The 24,409-nt window shown below is 41.6% G+C and overlaps 1 protein-coding gene across 1 annotated transcript in view; it reads right to left on the minus strand.

Moving 5' to 3' along the window:
* The window catches only part of LOC133949828 (glucosidase 2 subunit beta-like), a 107,315-nt gene that overhangs the window by 2,359 nt on the left and 80,547 nt on the right, over nucleotides 1–24,409 (minus strand). Inside the window, exons 13-14 of the mRNA XM_062383839.1 lie at nucleotides 14,475–14,546; nucleotides 1,279–1,378 (exon numbers count right to left, since the gene is read on the minus strand). Of these exons, the coding sequence (XP_062239823.1) occupies nucleotides 1,279–1,378; nucleotides 14,475–14,546 (172 nt within the window). The remainder of the gene's footprint in view (nucleotides 1–1,278; nucleotides 1,379–14,474; nucleotides 14,547–24,409) is intronic.

Raw genomic sequence — 24,409 nt, forward strand, 5'->3', positions numbered from 1 at the left:
CACAGCTGAGATGCACACGCACAGGACGTGTGTGTGTGTGTGTGTGTGAGGAGCGTGAGAATGCTTCAAATTGTCAGAGTGTGTGGAGAGAGCTTTGTTTGGCTGTTTTCACTCAGACCGTGTGTCTCTCTGCAGTTTACTCAAGTTTGTCAAGTGGATGGTTCAAGTCGTGGCTCTGCAGCATCTTTGGGTTGTTGTTGTGTCGGGGAAAGAGTGTTTTTCTAAAGTGGGTTACAAAAGAGATTTCTCTGTCGAACATGGAAAAGGGGTACGAGTACAAATCACCTAAGAGCCTTGATCCAAAAGTAAAGAGTAGACCCCATTGTTTCATGTTGTGTTGGTATTGGTAGTATATGTTATTTTCTATTTGCTCAGCAGTCATATTATTCTATCAAATATGTCAACTTGCAATGTCTAATTTTGTGAATCCTTAACGACATTAAGGTACAGACCTCAAAATAAGCCCAGCAAGTTTCCTGTATTTTATTGTTCGACATTTTGCGACGTTTTTCTTCTAAAATCAGCATTAAACAAAAAATCTAATCTAATACTGGCTGAGCACCACATATGAAGCTGCACTCATCTCAATTATTCTGAGGTGGCAGCGGAATAATCTCAGAGGGGCCAAGTTTCGTTCAGCTCAGAGAACACAAAGCCTTCATTTTGGATCAGGATTATATCAGGGACTTTCTCCTCTAACTTCATGTTAACCTGGTTTCTTGATAAAACCATTTATATGGCTATAATTCCATCATTACACCAACAACAACAACAACAGGGTGATAATAATAATAATAATGCTATGCTACAAGAAATTAAGCCCAATCCATCCTCGGCAACAGATGAGACGACCATGTACATGATAGGAAAATTGTCAAGAAAGGAGGACAGGGAAAAAATATGATATTAAACATGCAGGAACAGCTTCAACACTCAATACATAAAGGGATGTGTGGGTTGTGTATACAGGAAGATATCTTATATTCCCAACATCGTAGTTTATGTAAATTACACATAAAGCATACTTGGTAATTTCGTACAAACTTTATTAAAGTGTAAAAATGTCCTCATTCACTAAAACAACAACAGAGCCCTAATTAGGCTTCTGTCGTCTTTTTGTTCCCTCTTTCTTTCGCTGCATCATCTGTTTATTTGACAGCCAGTGTGGACTTACAATTTGTTCATCTGTCTATTTATCAGTTTATTCTGCGCTGCCTCCGTGCTCTCATATGCTCCGTCAGCGTGCATGTTTTTGTGTGAGACACTTGTGGTACTCACTGTGGCGCTGCGTGAACCTCCTTGCCAGCAGGGCTCTCCATTTTCATACACCATCTGACTGTACTGGTTCTTCTGTGTTCCTGCCCACATCCCCCACTTCCTGAAATCCAAAAAACAGAAATAATAAAATTTTACAATTTTGGTTTAATCTTTCTTTTGAAACTTTGACAGAGTGTCTGCCAGAGTTGGAATCTATTAGTCAAGCCAAACCAAAATCTGTAATTTCTTTTATAAACAGCTGGGACAATTTGAGCAGAGAAACATATTATTTTTATAAACACCACTGGCTTATTACTGGAGAACACTCTCTCCCAGTGAAAATAAAAAGCTGGCAAGACGACGAGTCTGGCACTTCCCTCCTTTGGTTCCTGGCACCAGCGCTCCAGCATCCCTTCTCCTCTTCAACAATAGAGGGGGGTGTGGGGGGGTATTAATTACAATTTTGTCAGAGTTAATATGCAATAACACACCAGGGACGGTGAAGAGGAGCCCATCTCAAATGGGCAACCGCTGCCCGGTGCTAGCTAATTACGTTCTCACCAAATATTTCAAAGGGAATTAGGAAACCAAAGCAAACCAGGACGCCAGTGGACTGAAGCCAACACAGCACGGACAGATGCCATTTTTATTAACTTCCACAAGCTCATTTCCTATGATCTCTCGTTGACCTTGAGTCTCTTTGAGGTGGCGGCGCCTGCAGTCGTGCTTCTGGAGTGTTGTTTTGTTGTAAAACATTGTAATCCTGTTAGAGGAGAAGACAATCGGTTCTGAGTTTGGTGCACGGACTGAAGATTTGACTGAAACGCATCTTGCCCGCTGATCTCTGCCCCTCATCGGGTAGCAACTGTTTTCTGCCTGCAATGCGAAAACACTCAGGACAAGAGGATAAACTATGAAATCAATCTTTTAATTTTCGGGGGAAACATAAAACAGTCAATGGAAGAAAAACCTGACGGCCTGCAGGACTCTTTTTTTAATCAATGGCTTGTCAATTATCTGTTAATCATTCTGGATAAAGAGCGACTAGAGGCTATAAATTCAACTTTACTTTTAATATGCCTAAGTGCTTTTCTCTGCATGCCTACCCTGTCACAAGTGCACAACTCTTGATCAATGTGCCCACACTGACCTTTCCGCAGGAGATTAAAGTAGCAGGATCTCATCAATAGGAGCTGTATTTCATGACCTATTATAATATCTTTAATAGTCTTGATAATTGATGTTAGTGGCCTGACATTGAATCCTTGTGTCAAAGCGTTTTGACATTTGTATACAAATCTGTCCCTTGACAAACCACAAACCAGCTCAGCTCAAATTAATAAACACATTAACATAACATAAAGCAAAGGTAATCACAAATGTCCAAAAATGACACAAATCGTTAAAGGTTAAAAAATGTGAAGTGCTATAAAAACATAACTTTTCTGTCTGGTTGTCCAAAAAACGAAATTAACCCGCCACATTTCTTTAAATAGCGTTTTACTCTCATTTGACCTTGACTGGTGGAAACGTGGAGGTTTCTTTGATTTCCAAAAGCACTTTTATAGACACAGCTTCCATAGACACGTGGCTGTCTCCGGGTCCCTGAGTGTGGCTTCTCTGCAGACCGCGATGTGCATGGCTTATTTAAGATGCCTGAACAGGTCAGTCAGAGGTGAATTGCTCACACAAGTGGAAGCCGACTGGGCCCGAGCCTCTCGCCTTTCTCCTTCCAGCCCGTTTGATTGGGTTTTAGCACTCTGTTAGCACCAGGAGGCCCTCAAATGGATTGCTGTCAGGGCCGGCACACACGGCGAGCGGTGAGTGTGAGACAGTGCTCCGGCTCTCGCCACTAGTTGACCGGCGATCCCCTTGAGCATCACCTCCGCTCGCTTGCTATGGGCGCCTTCCTCGTCCATAGCAAGCCCCCCCACCCCCCAATCCCCTGACGCACTTCACTCTCACACCTCACCTTCGCTCACTTCCTCCCTTCATCTCCATTCTCGCTCTGTCAGCCCTCCCGTGGCCCCAGGAGACAGCATGGGCCCTGTCAATTAGGCTTGAGTTATCACGGAGATGTGGCCGACACACTCCAGTCATTTGGACACAAAGGAGGAATCTTATTGACAGATCATTCCCGGCAATAATACTCGGTATTGACGGCCCATTTTCTACAGTCATTCCACGCTTATCACCAGAAAAGTGCCCGGCTAGTTATTTACACCTCTAAAAAAACACAGCACCTTGCATCTTATAACAAATTTCATGGCATTAACATTAGTCTATGTTACTCTGACTCTGTGTCAGACAATATAGCACAACCCAAATGTGCAAAAATAGACCCCCCCGGCTCAATGACAACTTCATTTTCTCATTCAATTTATCACAGTTTGGCTTTAAGCTGCAGCCGCGGTGATGCACACGATGCAGCAGGGGCCAGTCTCCTTAAATTATCTGGGTTAGTGTATGTATTCTCTTCATGTCGGATGATTCCGCTGCACCTGTTTTATTGCAGCCAGGCTGTAAAACCCTGTTGGTCTGCCCAACAAAACAGCTCAACATTACTATTCGGAACGCGGATTTCTAGACGCTTTTCTGTTTACAGTCCAACAAAATACACAGAAGTGAAGATAATTTAAAAATTGAAATAGATTAACGTTGGCAGCGGAGAGCAAATCACTTTTCCCCACCAGTTTTTGTGGAAATACATTTCTGACCACATGGAGACTGGGTTTTAAAGACGGGACAAGGGTGTGGATTTCCTTTGAATGATTAATGATGGAACATATTGAACATGTGCTACTTTTAAAGACTTAAAATGAAGAATCTTATTTACAGAAGAGGGTTATGACTCATTCTTTGTCCCCCCCAGTCCTCTAATGCCATCTAATACACCTTCCATCACAGAAAAACCTGTGACAGCAGCATGTCTGCCGGCTAAATCCATTATCCCTGCATTTGCCTTCTATTGTGAGATAGTGGGCCTGGGAGAACTCAGCCTCTACCTGCTTAAGGAGTGAATTTAATTTAATTTCATCTGTGAATCACTAAGGTGTGACGTGGATGGAAGTGTGATTTATTTTACATCCAGGTCCCACAAAAAAAAAACATTCAAGGGCAGTTGAAGAAAGTGCAGATAAAGATATAAAAACAGAATTCCAACGTCCAAACTTACAGCTTTTGAAAGACATGTAAAGTACTGTTTTGACAAAATTGGTCCGTGAATATTGTTTTACAGTTTTTCCCCCCATGATCTAATCCTCATTAGGAATAATTAGCATTAAAAAAGCTGATTAGCGTCCTTTTCTTCTTCTGATAATGGCTTGAGCTGATATAAGCTCCTCTTATTTCTTTAAAATGATGCAGTCGCCACTGATTCTGTTTTAAACTTCACCGCGGCGCTAATCCTCATGCCTCGAGTGATAAATCCCGAAGATCCACGGCTAATCTCGCTCAACACTGAGTGGAGAGTTACCCCCTCTGATATAGTCACAAGGCAACCTTTCAGAAGCAATTATCATTTAGACAACTCTACTCTGGTGTTTAAACACCCCGCAGATACTGAGGAGGGGGAGAGATCTTGGCCAAAAGGGTGTGCTTGTTCACGTGCAATGTGTGTCTATGTGTGTTGAGACCCTGGGCCTTCACTGGAGAGAATCTAGATGAAGAAAACCAAAGGGAGAGAAGAACATCATGGTGGCCCTGTTTGGTGTGTCTATGGTTTCTTCAAGTACACTGAATAAAAACATGCTCATTTGCCTTCTGTGTGTTTGTGACATTAGAAAGCAGCCTGTGTATGTACGACACTTGTTTACGAATTTTGACTGAGTGCGAAGGAATTTTATGATCACAAACTATGACGATAAAGACAAAAACAGACGAGTACACTTAGATTCAAGGTTTAAACTTCAGTAATTACCTCCACCCAGGATGTTCGGTTTTCACCCCTGTCTCTGTGTAAGCAGGATTACATAAAAACTACAGAACAGATTTCCATGAAACTTGAAATGATGGAACATGGGCCAAGAACGATCCCTCATATTTCTTATCCCAGGTAATGATTCAGGGATCTTGATGAAAGTGGGCTGGTTTCTATGAGTTGTACAATTTGGAAAGAAAAAGGAAATCATACAGTTAACGGTATGTGAAGGCTGCTGATATTTTTTAGATTTGATAGTACTCCTCTGATTTGAAAAAAATCTCCATCGTTCTTCGTATTCCAAAATATAACAGAAATGACTTCAAATTCTCCCAAAAAGCAATGACGAACCAGTAAGTGGCATTAAATCAGATTGGAAAACAAAAACGGTATATAAATCTAGCCATAAATGAAATCCTAAAAAATATTACGCTTCTTTGACATTTCTAATGATTTTTCAATTGGATAAGATGGATCTATCTATTTATAAAAAGGTGACTCTTGGGCCTGGGCAGATGAATAATCATTTACTGAATACCATTAGTATTAAGTGCTTCTTTGAAACAACTCAAAAGCAAATGGAGAAAGAAAACAATCAAATAAAAGACATTTAAATATTTCCAATGTGACTTGACCATGAGGTGCCAGGACTCAAATACTTTTTCCTGGCACCAGTATTGAAATATTTCGAATAATACCCAGCAGCCCTACAGGCAGCTTCCATTACTTCAAGGAAGGTCACACTGAGTGTCAGAGATGGGAGGTGCCTACTGATTCCATGTAAATACTTCTCTAACCACCGGCTCCTCATTCCGAATCCTCACCTTGTGCATTACTAATGACAAACAGTACCTGTGTTAAGACGCTGTAACGTCTCTACTTATTACTGTCACCTCCCCACTGCAGCATCCACTCATTAGCTGCCTCTGCAATGAATTATACCTCACGGCGATGCTTTCCACTGCTTTAACAAGGGGTCTGGAGCAGCAAGTTAGTCCCCTCACTATGCCGTTAATGTGCTAATCATTTGCAGCATGAGACAGGGCAGGTAGACAGAGCAATTTGGGAGCTGCTGGTTATTTTGGATTCGGCGCTTCACTAGGAAAAAAGAAAGAGGGGCCGCCATTCTCATAGCCAAGCATCGCTGACCTCTGCCACTCGCGTAAGGTCACCAATCAGCGAGCGGCGTTCTGAGATGAGCCCGGCGACCGTCATTACCGTGCCAGTCACTGATGCTTCTACCACCCATTGTGCCCGGCACCTTCATAAATAATTCATATGCATTTGGAACATGTGAAGGGCACACGCTCAGTCGGGGCTTTGCTTTCCCAAAAAAAAGAAAAGAAAAAGCATTTATATTTTTCTTTGCTTGCGAATAACGGAGTGCAGAGCCGTATTTTTTATATATTATTACTTTATACATACTAATGAATGCAGGGATATAAATACACCTTCAACAGGTCACGTGTTGGAACTGCATGCCTGCATTCATTAGTATGAATGCTAGATGTTTCTGTTTAATATTTATATATTTTTTATAATTATGTGTTTTGCATCACCTATAACATTAGTGAGTAACATCATTGGCACATTTGCTGTTGCTTTTCGCTGCATAAACACTGAGGCCACTTCTTGTGCGGTTACACAACAAACTCAGGGTGCCTATTTCATCAACAGCTCCTGACAGATATGAATCAGGGGCTGATGTCAAACCCCGAATCAGTATTCTGTTAACAGCTCACTTGTGCCTCATTAACGACCGGGCTAGATGTTGCCATGGCGACCCGATGGGAAGGCCATCGGGGGTTCACAGTGTCAACCCCCCCACCCCCCAACTCCATCCTCCTCTGCCTACTATTTTAACCCTCTCCTCAGACACACGAGAGTCATTACCCCTTCACCTTGATTGTCTGATGAAGGGTGGGCACATCGAGTCGCACAAATAGGCGTACTGTGTGTGTCGTATGAGTTTCTGTGTCTGCACTCGTGCAACCCGGCCTGCTCCTCTTGAGTTCCGGGCACTAAGCGGCTGCAATGTTCCCAGGTAGAGAGGGGCCCTCTCTTTGCTAATGGCACTCCAGCGAATGACCTTGACAGCTTGAAAATGAGCGCATTAAGTAGAACACTTAAATGTATAATTATGCACTTGTTCCAGTGGAACCGTCGCTACTTTGTGGGTTAAATCATTACGGCTTAGATAAGATGAGAAAAATAATTAATTATAAAAATGCATCAGCACTGAAAAAAAAAGAAGAAGCCTATCAAAACAATGAAGCGACGGGACGAGCTTTGATATGAACACATGAAAGGGAGCATTAAGTGAACACGTTCATAAAAGCAACGTGGTGGAGAGTGAAGCAACAAACAGCCAGTTGTCACTTGGCTGTGATGTGATTGGGCTTGTTTCCAATGTGACAGTTTGATGAACACTTTAATCTGCATTATGTAAAACTTTGTTCAAATTTTACTGAAAACTTGCACAAATATTCAAATCTAAGATATGTGTCGGTAGATTAGAGAAAGATCGTCGTCAATATATTCCAGCTATAATACAGGGCAGCGTTTACAGCATAAACTTTGAAATTAAATGTTTTTGCAAATGCATAATAACCAGAAAATGTCCATTTGCTCTCATTGAGGGGTATCACCTGAAAAAGACTGTTGGCTGTAGAAGAAACAATCTGGATTTTACACATTTGTAACTTATGGACATAAACTGGATTCAGCTCCAGAAGTAAGAAATCTCATTCAACACATTGCAAATCCAGGCATTAAATGGTCTGGTGAAGTATTTAAGGATCTATCGGCAGGAATGGAATCTACCTAACTCATCATTTGTGTATAATCTCAAGAAAAGAATCTTTGAGGTTTTGTCAGCCCTTCATAAACAAGTCAGGAGAATAATCAAGAAACCAAATTTTGATGCCTGAAGTTCTTGTATCCTATGCAGGTTGATTTAAAAGGAAATGAAGATGTAAAATGTAATATTAAGATAATGCCCACTATGATGATTCAGGCAGTAAAATTACCTATGGTTCTGTCATTTGGTTACAGTAATGACTTTAGGTTATTTCAGCCTGATAGCATAACATTGTGTGCAGTTAATACTCATTCGCCTTGGATCACCATCTCCCTTTCAGGTTAAGTTGCTCCTATGTTCCTGTCCTCGTTCTTTATCTAACATCGTTTGCTGACTCATATCTTCAAATATCAAAATTATCAAAATTACCCTTTTTGTATTTTCCGCCCCTGAGTCCAATCGTTTTGGTCGAGAGGAGTGGAACTGTCTCATTTCCCTGATTCGATCCCAGGTAGCCTTTCAGTTTCTTTGCGCTCATTTGTAACCCGCTTGTGCTCGAGCACTTTCACAGTAATAATCTTACAGCTCCCTCGCGATTGCTGTGCAATAAAATGGCCACCAATCGAGATAATTAGCCGCAGTAATTTTCTCCTGTTTATACATGCCCGAGAACGAGGAGTGAGCAGTAATTAATCTTCGACGGAGAAGGGACATGATTTCCATCACAATTTGATTCCTTTTTAGATCTTCCAAAAAAAAAACATTGTGCTTTTTTGCCAAATTGACTCTTATTGATCAAATGAGCATCTTTCCATTTTACTGTGTCCACAGAGTAGAGCCAATAAATTTGCTCAGCTAAGGCCCTTAAAGCCTGGCAGCCTGGAGGCATCCACCTCTTCCTCTCAGCACCTGGAGATTTCTTCTCTTACATTCTGGGGGATCTTTTATTTAGAGCGCTACAGGAACTGCACGGTGGGAGAAAAAAAAAAACAATATAGGGTCACCAGCCTGGCAGTCGGTGGGAGAAAGTGTTGTTATGCTGAATCTGTACGTGGGTCAAGAAAAAAAGAAGGCATATCTGTAAAAAGCCTGCGTATGTCTCCAGTCAAACGCTACAAACAGCCAACCTATTTGTATTTTCCACGGTGGCCAGAACATCCCACTCTCTCTGGGGTTGCTCTGTGCTGTCATTTCTCAACTGCCTGGCTCCATCAGTAGCAGTGGGCACACGCAGTCATTCACTGTGGTTTCAATGTTGCTAGGCTACCCCACTGCTCCACTGTTTGCTGTTTGAAAATCTACTGTTCAATAAAGCAGTTCTAGCGAGACCTGTGGGTTTGAATACTGAGCGATATGAACCTGCAGGAGTGACTGACAACACTAATAGCCTTTTTTTTTTTGTCTCTCTTTTAAGTGTCACAATGCCCCCGTTTCTCCTTTTTTCTTCTCCTGGAATAAGTAGAATATCAGCACCACTTGTGCCTACCTCTACAGCCCCTGCATCTCTTTCACTCACAATATCCATACGTCAGAACATTTTTAACCTTCCACAGCCATGTTTTCCTTTGTTTGTACAATATGAGTCATAAACAGAGTGGAGAGAAATAGTCCCTTTGTAGGTCTTTAACGGTTTGTATATTCAGATCTGTCCAGCAGTGTCTAGGAGATATTATTAATATTCCGGCTTTGTCTGTCCTGTTTCCAGCTTTGGACGTATTCCAAGCTTGGACCGTCAAACACAGTGTGTTTCCAAGGTTGAAGGGTGAACAAGCAAGCTGCTCGCCGGGCCCCGCACTATTCCAGCACTGCCTTTTCTCCTCTCCGCCTGTGCGCCCTCGATGATGACTAGTGCAGAGCGGTCTGACCCCCGCACTAAAGAAGGCCCGGGCTCCTTGACCTTTGCCGGGCGACACACGCCGAACCTCGCGACCCTGACTGCGTGGCCATCTGATTTCCCTGGAGTCCCAAAACAAAACCTCATTGGATGACCCCTCAACTGATCCCTTCCGCCCTCCTTTGTCTGGAAGAAAATGCCCCTAAGAAAGAAATATGTCTACAATTCATCTTTTTTAATTTTTTGTTTTGATGAAACATATCAAGATTTCCCTCTTTATCCAAATAATTTCTGCCTGGTCGGTCTTAACAAATGAAAATACTTCTTTCATCAGGATACAGAATGAAGGTTTCCAAGTTCAACCCTCTCTGTCTCTCCTATCTCACCACGGCCTGGAGCTATTTCCATGTATTTATCCTGAGCTTACTCTAAAAGCGGCAACATAAATATTGCAAATGCACTTCTGCTCATGGTGAAAGGTTATTATGGCCAAGCGCTGTTGTGAGGGCACACTTCGAAGAGTAGTGTTTTTCTATTTTTATAGTTGCAGTCGTTAGCAGGGAATGTTTTGAATACTAAGCTAATTACTGGATGTTGACAATGTTCTTCCTGAGACTTGTGTTTTAAATAGTTACTGATAGTGAGCTGAGCCGCTGAATGCGTTTACTGTCATTTAAAAGAAATGAAAATGAGGTTATAGACTGGGGGCTCGCCGCTTACTGGAAAGAGCTGGTGTTTGGTGTTATATATTTGATTGTATCACACTTTCTTGTTAAAAGTCAGATCCACACTTTGAGAAAAGGAGTCTGTGCTTAATCTCTTCTGCAACAGCGGTATAATGACCATAATGGAAAATCAATCCGTATGATTTTCCATTATGGTGTGTTTCATTTAAATTTGTTATACCCCTGATCTGGAGGGGCAGATCCCACACAAGATGACCAAATGCAATGTTGCGTTAGATTAAGGCCTTTATTTCCTTTGCCTAGATTTCTGACCAATGAGCACTCTCCAAAAGGCAGTGGATATTTTTTGAGGGGGGTCTGCATATAGACTTTAGATTAAGTTAAGTCAAAGCCAAAATGTCTCGATCTCTCCCTGGTGGCTGGCTGCAGTATAGATCATAAATGCCGCCTCCTCCATATTAGTGAACAAGACCTTGTTTAAACAAAAAGTATAAGTTCCAAATTGTTTTTCTTTTTAGGTAGTTCTTATCACACTTTTAAAAATTCTTCATTTTAACCCCACTTAACCCCACAACGAACTGCAGCCTCAGAAATGACCATCGGGTCGAAATCGAAACCTGTGACACCCAGCGCAGCACATCCTTCGATACGTCATTATTTACTATCACTGATAGCAACTCACACTTCAGTGGTGATTTTTGTCGAGCGACACGTCAATAACACGGAGGCTGATGGGCAATGAATGTGGCACACTGGTGAAAAAAGGTAATCAATGTTTGTATGTACAGTATGCAGTGTGTGTGTGTGTTTGTTGATTCCTCCTCTATCAGGGCGTAGAGTCAATAGTTTTGTTATTTTTAAGCTCATATAAGCACTAGCTGGTACAGCAGCACCCGCCCTGTACTGCGACTGCACATTACGGATTTATGCATGTGTGTATTTGTTTGTCTTTTCAGATTGTCCGCATTTTAAAAAGCTCGTGTTTGCTGTCCTGTCATTGTACCCAGCGTGTCTGGCGCGGGTGGGGGTGTGGACATTATGAAGATGGACGACGCTGTCAGAGCGGGATGGTGTTTGTCGCAATGCAAGCATTTTCTCCTACTCTGTTATCATTATCGTTGCTGATGTTATTGTTACAACGGCCATTTCAGGAAGCGGTTGAGCTGCTGAGACCGAAAGGCAGAAAAAGCGAAATGGAAAACGGAGACATTGGAATTCAAGGGGTGAATATGAGTTGTATAATATCTACATTTACAGATAATTGGGAGCATACAGCATGACTGCCGTGCCTTATGAAATCTTTATGGCTCTGTGTGTGGCCACACTATGAGAGCAAGCGGCTACTAAAGAATGTTCTTAGGCTGATTTATTGTTCCTTAAGAACATTTGTATAGTTAATGGTCTAGTGCCAACTATGCTGCAAAACCAAGCATGAAGGAAGGTTAGGGCTCAGGGAACAATTTCAACTTTTATGAGCCTTGACGCACTTCACAAACTGAGTGGTGGCCATGAGCCATAATCAGAATGCAGCAGCAACACCATCCATTTAACACAGCAGAAACGTAACATAACTAATACAAATTAGAGCAAATGGTACAAGGGAGCATTAGCAATGTCATTGCCCTGATAGTCACAGTTCCAGCCTCACACTTCCATGACGGGACACACATGTTAATGCTGTTTCTCCTTCTCTCCTCCCCCTACACGCCCTTTTTTTCTCTCTTTCTCACATGGTTGTCCTTTAGGAAGCTGGAGCAGGTGTGATAAATGCTGCCGTTTAAATCAAAGCACTCCCCCCTCACCCCCTCTGGGGAGAAGGAGGATGCCTCCATGCAGATTGATATCAGGAGGCCCAGCCATATCCTGCGAGGGGTGACTGATGGTCTGTCTGGATAAAAAATGAACTTTATTCCCAGCGTGCGAGCTATGATTCATGTACCACCCCTACCCCTCCTTCCCCAAAACCATTCCACGTATACTATCTGGAAACAGTATAGTACATCATATAGTGCCGCACCGCCTGACTACACCCAGAAAATACCAATCAGGTGTTTGTGTTTGCGAGTGATAAAACAAGTAAAGAATCGAACTAGCATTACTCTCACCAAACTATTCGTTCTGAGGGAGGGAAGGAGGAGGGAAGGATGCCTGTCTCTTATATTCCTCGACGTCCACCATTAAATGCTGTAAATATAAATACATATTTGAAATTATCTTTTCCCTCGAGTCTCATTTGGCAGCGATTTTGTTGCAAACAGAGCCACCGACTCACATGAGCTAGAGACGTGTTTGACCACTGGTTGCGTTTGGTCCCTCTGCCCTTCCATACCATCATGAGTGACAGGCACACAGACGCTCCGGGGTCACATTACTCACAGTTAGCATTCTGTTCTGCCTCCTTTCCTGCGCTAAAAACATGGTGAAGCATCGCACTTTCCGCTCCAAAAGCGAGTGGGTAGTGTGGGAGGTGGCGGTGCAAAATAAGACAAAACAGGCCTGCTTTAGATTTCCAATTAATTTGCCATGTGAAAGAAAAAAAAACATAAATGCTGGGAGGGACAACGGCAAGTGAATCACATTTAACGTCTCACAACAGCCGCCAATAGAAAAAGGAAAGCCTAATGGCATCTTAAAGGACTCAAAATGTTTTGACACTTGTTGTTGTTGACATTTTCTGTGGTCATCTGGGCTTCGCAAAACAGGTCATTAGCTTATATGTGCCTGGCACAACTGAAGCGGTTCCGCAATTGAGTCATCCTCTTTTGGGTGGAGCTGTGGAGAATGATAAAAGCTTTTGTTTTTCCTGGAGGGTGTCAATGTAGATGGAATCGCGTTTCCATAATTGCACCCTATAAAAGTGTCGGATGGCTGACGGTTAAGGCTAATGAGAGAGCGGAACAGGACAGTGAGGCGACATCCCGTAATTATCACCTCAAATCAAAAATTCGAAGAAGTCAAAAACAAGGAGAACGAGTGTGATGTATACGTTTCTTTCTTACATCTGTTTGACAGAGATGTTACAAAGAGACGGGGCGGGAAATGAATTTAGACGTAAAGCTCAGCCACTAATGATGACATCCCTTTTTTCAATCTCAATCAAGTTGGAGATGACATGTTTGACCAAGAAAGCTACTGTTTCAATGAAGGTTGTGTTTCCCTTGGAGCAACATCACATCCAATCAGAATACTGACACTCCTGGGAAGGGAGGAGTGAGGAAAATATGAACACGTCTTCAGACATGTATGGGTGCTTTGGGTACTGAATGCCATTTCTCTTATCACACAGGCATTCTGATACACACCGATGTCCGTCAGTCGACACAGTCAATCCCACGGGGATGGTAAAAGGCCAGGGCATATTCCGTGAGATGAAATTGAAACCCTCTTGGGCTGAGGAAATATAACCCCAGAAGTATATGAAACTCGCCCCCTGTTTGTCATTGATCAAAAGGTAATAAAACTATAATAGACATCTGTTAGCGATTGATCAAAGGTCATATGAAGCCTATCTCAGATTGAATAACAATAAAAAAAATCTATAGCGCAAATATTGGTTTTAGGGTAACTTCACATGAGCACTGTAACAATGATTAAAGAGCTTTCATGGGAGGGCAGCGGTGGGAATTGTTTCATGGCCATTCACTAAATGAAGAATGTTTCTTGAGTAAATTTATCTTTGGCGTAAATAAGAAATGAAAAAGTTTTTTCTGGCTCTATTAGGTGATGAGAGACCAAGGACAGGAACCATGTTGTTTGTATTCCATAAAGCTGCCTTAGGAAAATAATAAAATATAATAAAAGTGAAAATGTTTTCTGCAACGCATTCAGCTCTTTGGTAAATGCCAAAGAGCATTTACCAAAGTAACTGTAGTAACTGTGTCCTGGTTAATGCTTTTCATATATCTTCACTATCCCTGACTGGTCATTGTTGGAGATTGTATCTGTGCAGTCAAAGGAGGAGGTGATTGAGGTACTTACCCTAATGAGACCTCTGTTCCTGCAGTGTCCTCTTGTGTGACTTGATTGAATGGGCACAGAGTGTAAGTGTACCTGCAGAGGAGAACAGAAGAAATGCCAACAATGAAAAAAAGATTTAATGGGTTGGGTTGTTTAACTACCCTTTTCCTTCTCAGAATTTGTTTCTTGCACTTTCAACAACAAAAAAAAACAAAGCTTCACTGCATAAAACTGCCCAAAATGAGCGTCTTTATTTCAAGTTTATCAAAGAATAGTGAAATTGGGGTATTTTTCAGCCAGAGAAATGACAAAGATGTTTGACTAATTGAGAAACAGTTTAATTTACCACTACGGATCACTGTCAGTTTTTCCACTGTAAAATGTCGAGCTCAGTCTGACTCTTAATTGTTTAATATCATCATTAAGTCCTCAAACCTGCCAAATAATAAAAAATATAGGTTTACAAAAGCTTCTTTTGAACTTTAAAATATCAATATCTGAGTTATATTTCAACTGTTTAATGCGTTCCCTGAAAAACAAAACTTACATTGCAGACAAGCACAGTAGAGAGGCTAGTGAGGCTGAAGTCTCACTGAAAAGTGAGACTTCAGCCTCACTAGCTACTCATCGGGACAGAAGATTGACAAAGATCTACCAGTTACCCGGCCACCCACATCTCCTCAACCAAGGCAAAGAGTTGCACAGAGGAGTAAGTGATTAGCAGAGACCGTCACTAATGTACTTGCTGGGGATATAGCACTGGAGCGTAGAGGCAGGATCACTAGCTCCGGTAACAAACTGATCAAAGGCCTTTGTGGTGGAGGCGACAGGTGGAAAAGGCAGCCGGGCTTTTTCCTTGACATTTGCAGCATTACACTGACTGCTATAAAAGACCTGAGGATGCCAAGACAAGCACAACGAGGGAGAGAGAGAGAACGGGCGAGAAAGTGCAGGGTGGGGCAAAAGAAATGGCTGTAGTGTGAATCAATGTGGGTTGGGGAATTTGGGGGGGGGAGAGATCAAAAGCTGTCTCAGAGAAAAGCAAGATGAAAGAAGATGATGAAGAAGAAAATCTGCTTGATTGCTCATGCACTTGTTTGTGGATCATATTAAAATGCCTCTCATCTCAAAGACTTTCATTTAGCCATTTATCCGTCTGCATGTTTTCAACGAGGATGCCCCTTCCCCCATTTGCCAGATATGAGGTCAGGGGGAAAAAAAAACAACAGAAGCATCTCTTTTTACTGCAGCGTATGCAGCAGAGGAGCAGGAGTTGAATTGAATGTGTCTCACCATGACTAAGCCTACAGGCCTTCTTCTCAGCAGACAGTTTGACTTGTCATAGTAGGAGAAGCACTGGTATTACTGATAACATTAGCAATGCCTCCGTTCTTTTAAAGGGTAGAAATAAGACATGACAGTTTGACAGAGGCTGCGTTTACATGGACAGCAATATTCAGACTGTTCACATTATGCTGGATAAGACATTTCGATTAGGATGTTTAAATAAGTGGCTAATAGAATAGTCCATTCATATTTCCATTGTCCAGAGAATAGTCTGATGACTCAACATTATGCCCAATTACATTTTTAACCCAATGTCAATTAGTCGTGTTTGCTGTATGTCAAATGTTTGGACATACACACTTTTCTTCATCAGAAAATTGTGTTTATGTGGCAGTGTCTTATTAATCGGAATCGGAATAATAGAGAAATATTGGTGTATAAACATGAACAGGACCCTGAAAATAAAGCAGCTAAATGGTATTCAGCCATCATTCATTTTATTATTCAAAACTGCTTTATCTAATGTGATATGTCTGCTATGAGAATCCTTTGCCCCCTACAGGGAATAAGACTCAGTGCAGCAAGGTTCCTACCAGGCTGGTATATTTCTGTCAATTGGGTTAGTCCGCCACTTAATCAAGACTCAAATACCTCACCAACTATTAAATGGATCGCCTTGAATTTTAGATGCAGGCCCTCATGCTCCCCCTCAGGATGATTTGTAAAAACGTTAGAGATCCCCTGACCTTTCATCCATCTCCATCAACAAACCAACACTGTGCCTAAGTACAGGCTGACAAGGCCGCTAGCTCGGCTCTGGAGCCTATTACTCCTTTGAAGAAGAAGCACTAAGAGTTAGTTAAAGGTTTATTCACAGCTGGCCTTGACACCCTCGTTCAGCTACAGAGTTATATGACAAGTTAGCAGGACACCCACACACGAAGGACCTGAAAGAACCTACCACTGCTGCATGCTGATGGAAACAGAAACTGAAACTCTGGTGTTTTTAGCTCCTAAATTTGAACAAGTAATACAATGTCTGAACATTAAAACCACAATCTACAACACAACGTGATATTAGCCAAAATTCCCTTTGGACACTTCCGTTATTGTTTGTTATATAAGACACCCGATTCATAAAGCTTGAAGGTGCTGCAGCAACAACAATCGTCCTCATCTGAGCCCAGAAACAGATGGAACCTGAAAGACGGAGGTATAGTGAGCAGAGGAAGGGGGGGAATGAAAAGGGGGTAACACAGTGAAAAAGCAATCAACTGGGTCCCATAAGGGAGTACCCCTGTATGTCTGCAGTGCTCTCCCCCTCTCTATCACCCTCTTACCCTCAAGGCACAACCATCCATCCCTGCCCACTTTTGCTGACACTCCAGCCCTCTGCACGCACGCACGCGCACACGCACACGCGCACACGCACACACACACACACACACACACACACCCACACACACACACACACACACACACACACACACACACACACACACACACACACACACACACACACACACACACCCACACACACACACACACACACACACACACACACACACACACACACACACACACACACACACAAATAGCTTGGCTATTGCTCGGGCACTGTGATCTGACCTTGGGCGCTCGCCTCAATGTGGCAGCTTGTGAGGAAACAAAAGCAGGCAAGTCCAAACCGAAAATTTTGCTAGGGGTTAAAAAAGAAAAAAAAAGTTCAGAGTGACTAGAAATGCAGAGTTGCAGGATGATCAGATTTTCTTTCTCTGATACAGACCCATACATGTTGGCCACCTTGGTTACATAATTAGGACACGGCAGAAAGAGCAAACACGTACATTTACACATATTATCCTCCTCGGCTGTCCTTAGCAGATGAGCACGGTGTGACAAGAAGGGACAAGGACAACGATTTGGAGGAGAAAGGACTGACAGGGGTGTAAATATAAAGGTAAGAAAACAAAGACGAAGTCAGAAGAAAGACGATGACAGAAAGAATAGAAGTGCACAAATGAGTAGGAGTGAATAAGATTGCACTGATAGTGACGCTGTGCGGCTGAATCACCAACTGAACAGGTCGCAAATATGACGGAGGACGGCAGATACAACGGATAAGAAAGAAAATAAAGAGATAAAACCTGCTGGGTCCCTGATTAAGCCTTTGAGAATAACTAGAAAACTGTGGCGAGCAGAAATTAAAAAATGGAGGACAGTGATTCTCCCATTTTGTCTCGTGAACTCCACACTGCATCTCTTCCCCTCCCTCCCACATCTGACAATGCAGCTCTGACACAGCCATAATAAGTTGGTAGCACTGTGTCAATCTTTGGCAGGTGTTCTGGAGCCAGAAGGTACACAGTTAGAGAATAAATATCTTAGATGCAACCACTTTGCCCATCAGGCAGGGTTTCTTGCTTCACTGGATCGGACTGCAGGCTTAGTTCACTGCTGATGTATCTGGAGCAAAACTAATATAAAATCAGAAGTGCATCAAAGTTACTGTATGTCTAATAACACAGCAAAGTTCTAATCAGTTATTCTTAAACGTGAATGAAGCGTTTCTTAGTCAATCATGCTGCCTTGAAGAGGAGGCATTTACAAATACCTATGGTAAATATAATGAGTGACCATAATAAACACTTATATTTAGAAATGCGTTATATTGTTAAATTGTCATGAACTGTTCATAAAGTCTCTCACAGATGTTTCCCAGCAGGAGGGACAAATACATTCAGAAAAGTTTATAATCAAAACACATTTAAGTTCAAACCTCCTGCTTATAAAAACTAAAAAGTTATAAATTAAGGTGTTTTCATGGCTTTGTAGATCTTAAAATCATAATTACGGAGAACTTATTTTTAGTGAAATCTTAACGTTCGGTGATTGCGAAGATTACATATCGGGAAAATCACCAAGCATATGGAAAATAAGACCCACATTGTTATAGAGCAGAGCTAACCTTTAACGATTCATTGTTAATTACCGCTCTGACACAATCGGCAGACTAGTGTTCACGCAGGATAAGCATATTTATTCGTAAGTCCACTGAGATCGAGTCAAGGGAGGGAGACGGAGAGAGAGAGAGAGGCGGCAATTAAGCTCTTCTCCCACTAGAATGTTATGTGACGGCGTGGGTGGAGTTCACTGAGGGTGACACTGCAAACTCCAGCAACGTCAACACTAGCTAATTGGTTAACATGTAATACTGGGTACACTCGGCTGGCATGTCAGGGGTCAAAGGTGCCTCGGAAATATACAGTGACGCGGTTAACTGTAAGTAGCACTTTAATAATAACTTTCACAACTTTATAGAAAAGCAACACTTTATGTTGACGGCGTAGCGGCGCAACCTCGGGTCAAACATCTAGCAGAAGCAATTCAACAAGATTGTCAACAATGCATAACAGGTTTCATAATCTTCTCCATGCTGGTCACAATATTTCAAGATTTACATTATTTTACCGTCTTCTAATAAGAGAGGAAAAATCCTTACCTACGTTTTTACTGAATTTAATCATCATGTGAAGCAAGATAATATTGTATTTAGGTTGGAAAATAAACAGGGCAGACCAGGTCTGGCTGAAATACACCGGCGAAACTAAGTGTCACGAAAACAAAACTTCTCGTTCATTTGAGCCGAGTAATTGTGTGAGATAAAAATAATAGAACATTTAATTGCTTTAGTCACTTTCTCATGCAACGCGCATGGTGTTTACAACCAAGCGCTCATAACAGTCACATTTACAGAGAAACAAAGGATGTTTTAGTAGAGGCAGAAAAATGTAGAAACGCGATCCTAATTAAATGGACCTTAAATTAAATTCAACTGTTGATCATTTGGGGAGGAAAATGTGACTCTTTTGTTTTCTCCTTACTGGCAACCAACAGGAAAAAGGTAGCGCAGGTGCATTGTCATTACGATGATATATTCAACTTTTAGCTAGACAGTGATATCAACTATAAATCCCCATTTAAAATTCAGTCCACAGAACGTCAGGAGAAGCTCTCATTTTTGAACATTTACAGTCAAAGTTTTGACATGCACCTCACATGTACATCTGCTTATCAAGGTGCAGGCTTCTCTCCGCAGTAAGCTTTGAAAGTTTGGGGACGTTTATTGTGGCAGGAAGTTAAAGGGTTTTGCATCGTCACTCCAGTGCGTCATTGTCAGTGACTGGTAAACATTTTGAAGATAACCACAGGAGCGAGTCTTTCAATGTTTTCCTCCACGCTGCAAATTAGATACGTCTACTGTCAGTTCAAAGCAGTAATTTGAATGCTTCAGAGGGGAGGGATCGGAGAAAAGTGAAGATGTTCAGGCGGCGAGATGCAGAACAACAACACAAAACAGGATGTTTTAGTGCAGTTGGTGTAGTAAACAGCGGAATCACACATTGAGATTGTGATTCGTTGGGGCAGGCGCTTGTGTGTGTGTGTGTGTAAAAGTCACAGCATGCCACTGGTATATTTATTCACTGTGAACATCCAGTAGCCCGAAAGTAACTAGAAGACTATCAAGAGTTGTTGTGAAAAATAATTTTTATAATCATTATTGACTGTTATTACAGAATCACACATCTTGATAGGTGGAGACATCTAGTGTGTGTGTGTGTGTGTTTTTTATAACATCTGATTTGTTAGTTAAAAGCAGCAGGGTTGGCTAGCGCTTCTTTAATCAGCAGATCCAGATTTAAGCTTTAACTCGACACCTTGCTTAAGTGTGGTTTACAGCTGCGACTGCACCCTAATAGAGCAGGTCGTCATACAGCTCTATCTCTACTGTGTATCTCAATAAAGCTACGCGCCTGTGTGTGAGAATAGAAACATCCACATCAATATCAGACTGGGACCATGTGAGAAAAACAGCGATTTCTGCAAACCAGAGATTTTCCTGTTGCTGTGAATGCGTCTTACCCTGACAATCTCCTGCTGTACTCTTCATTCTCTTCATTCATGGTCAAGGGCATTGGGACACCTACACATCAACGTACAGAAAAGATGTGTCCCAATACTTTTTTCCATATACTGTATGTGAGAGGCAAACTCCGGTCAAAATGTTCTGACACAATTTGGTGGCTTTTTTCTCATGGCTGCAAACTGCTATAGTGTTATATAAAGAACAATCAGAACCACCAAAGAGAAAACAAACACCTATACTCTGGATTAGAGCCCTCGCAGTGCAACCTGCCCTGCACAGTGTGTACCTCCTTTTAACACGGTGGATAAGAATGAAAGTGGCACCTGGAAGAAGGGACATTCCCTGGACTAAACTTGGATAAGTGCTGATGATGTGACTTTTCACACTTACGAAAATGCAGAGCTGGTAATGTTACACAGTATTTCATTGTGTCTTTGGTGCCGTTTCTCTTCCTGAGTTCACTACTGTCTCACCAGTTTATTGTTAGGCTGCAACAATATTTTCTTTCTGTACAGTGAATCAATATAAATGCAGAAAATTAGAGGGGCATCTATTCGTCCTAAGAATAAATGTGCGTTTAGAGGAGTGCATCTATATAAGATAAACTATAGGAGATGAAGGTGGGTGAAAAAGTTCTGCAGCGTCGGGATCTTTCCTCCAAAAGTAAAAGTATTAAAGTTCAGCCGTGATTAAACCTTAACTTTTTAGTGCTCGTAAAAATTTGAATAGTCAGCTCATCAGGCCACTAGTGCAATTATGGAATCAGATTCCAGTGTTATAACTAATATTAAGTAGGCTATTTAAATTTCCATCACGATCCCTATGAGGTTGAGTCACTGCAATTCCAGCCCAAAGATCCAGTTCCAGCCCAAAGATCCAGTTCATAGTTCATACTCACAGAGGCAGTTTCAGAATAGAAATTCTCAGTTTATCCTAATTTTCCACATGGCGACCCAAGAATCTTATCCGAGCTGCACAGTGTTTTTACTACGAGTCTGATTCAAGTTTTCTTTCTTGACAGCTCATCTTATTTGTGCCCTTGAACTTCTTAATGCAAAGCTAAGAGTCTATGCACAGGGTTGATACAAATATATATAATTTTTTTCCATTTCTTATCTCATCATTCTTCGCTTCTGTGAAACAACAGAAAGAGAGATGGGGCTCGTGGAGTAGAGACTTCTTTCCCACGTAAAGTACCCAGGGATAGAAAAAAACAACAACAACACAGACAGAAAGAGCTTCTCTCCCTCAATAAATGCCTCCATTTATATGCAAAAGATGGGAAACAAAACGAAAGGAGAAACTTCAAGCCAATTTAGCTTTTAGAGCCATCACTAAGAGCAATGAGCCTCTGGCAGATCATTGAAAGCTACATTCTCCCTTCCATCTCTCGAGATATTACATTATTATTGCTGCTATTCTCTCCTCAAAACAGGTGAAGGCTGAGGCATGTGGAAGATTTGATAGGAGCTAAGGCGGCAGCTGCTCGGTATTGGGTCTTTAAAATCTCACTGAAGGGAATTGGGGAATCATTTTAAGTATTTTATATTTGTTATGTAGGGTTAGACTTATTCCCCATATTTAAAGAGATTAGCCATAGAGTAAAATTAGATCATATTGTTATGTTAATACCTACAACAACATTAGTTGTTCAAGTGACTGCGACATGACTCTAAAGAAACTTTTCAGACAATCAACACTGTGATGGAAGAGAAATTATCTGTCCCTTTACTCTATTCTAAAGGGACCTTTCCTATAACGTGATGAACAACAATATATAACAAAAATGTAAAGGAGGCAGTGTAGGTGTGGAGCAAGCTGGCTGAAAATAATATTTTACACTTTTCCTACTCAAAGATGGGGAAGAAAACAGCTCCTAACACTGAAAAGTGTCAGGAAATCAACAACATAACTTGAGGTGATAATGAGAGTTCCCACATTCAGAGTGAAACGAGGAAAGCTGAACCAACAATCAGAGGCTCGGAGACGTTTGAGAATCACTGTGAAACCTCTGCTCACAAGAGACCACAGCTCAGTTTCTAAAAAGGAAAGTCTCTTTGCACAACAAGGGCAAGAGACGCGCTAAAAGTAACAACAGGGCGCAGGTGCAGGTTTCACCGCTAATGTAATTAATAAGACCACTGTCAAGATGCAAAAGACTGTGTTTATATAGGATTTTATCAATTAATATGTGTATCATCCCCTCTGGTATCAAGGTGGTGAGATAAAACCATTAGAATGTCTATTTTTACTCCTAAGTATGACTTAGTAGCTTGATGTAAATGAACCATTTGAAAATTACTCCCTTTCAAATGTCAGATGATCAGATGAAGTTATGGGAAACAGACCCACAGGAATACCTCTCTCTCTCAGTGCGTGGAGCTGATATATCCACTGTCTGTTAAATATCCCTCTCATTTAGTGTTTTACTTAATAAAAAAAAAATGAATGGGAGGGAATCATTTTAATAATTTGATCCAATTTAGACCCTAACATCGCCACTCCTCGGAATACAATGTGAGCCAAACACACTGAAAGTCTTGGTCCCATTTCGTTAGCTTTGCTAATGTAGCCACATTTAGTACATACAAATAGGAAATGGACAGAGTGGAGAGCAAACTGTATTGTACTGTATTTTATTCAGTTATGTATTATTATAAAAACTGCCTGTATCCCTCAGTTGCATTCAGCTGTTGATAATTTGTCCATTTAGTTAGTCGAAGATATATAAATACTAAACATACTAGTAAGAGACAAACAATATACTTGTCTTCTGTCAGAATATCCAACATTGCAGGATAATTTACGTTGACATTCAAACCTTTTCAATTTTGTTTTTTTCAATGCATCATAAAATATTCTCATGATATATCTAATGCAAATCACACTCATCATTTTCAAGGCCTGCAGCGCTTCAGATTCAGAGGAAGAGCAGTAACGCTCTGCAGGTATAGATATCGCTGTCATTAGAGTCTTTTGCACACTGACAGCTTGCTATCCGCAGCAGCACCACATAGGATATTTACAAGTCTGAGAGCTCATTGGATATTTTGTATTTGCTTATGTAAACTGACAGGAAGACAAGTCCTTACAGTTTACTGCACACAAACATCACTGTTGTAGGTGCCTGTAAGATGGACACTTCCACTGTTGGTTCATGGTTTCTTCCACGCAGAGGAAATTAAGATTGCAGCTCATGCTTTGTTGGCCTCGTTCGGTGTTTTGGAAAGTCATCTACTTTTCCACTAAAGCCCAATGACTGTGCAACAGCGTGCAATTGAAATTTTATCTTAAGCTGCCATAATACTCACAAAGTAGGACACCAACGACAAAAATAAAGATGATGAACTTGGCTCTGAATCACCTCATTGTGACTAAGACACAGGAAGTCCCGGTGCGCTGTGACAAGCTGCTCTAAACAAGATATGAAAAGTTGTGTTTCAGCACAACCAATACACAGATACTCTGCCCATTTCTCTTGCCGTGAAGTTGGCAGGATAACAGAGACCGATGAGAGATGATGATTTTATGACCCCACCAGGCACACGTGCGCTCACTGCCAGCCCACTGGTCTACCGGCCAACGGAAAAACTCCTGCTACTTCAGATGGTCACCCCTGCTGATGTCTGGGCACAGTCCCCAAGAGTTCAGTTGCTTACCGGAAGCAACCAGCATCTTGACAGCCAATGGCTTTGTTGAATCACAATTAGATGAGGGAGGCAGCGATTCAAAAAAAAACATA

The sequence above is a fragment of the Platichthys flesus genome, chromosome 24, assembly GCF_949316205.1.
Source record: "Platichthys flesus chromosome 24, fPlaFle2.1, whole genome shotgun sequence".
Lineage (NCBI taxonomy): Eukaryota > Metazoa > Chordata > Actinopteri > Pleuronectiformes > Pleuronectidae > Platichthys > Platichthys flesus.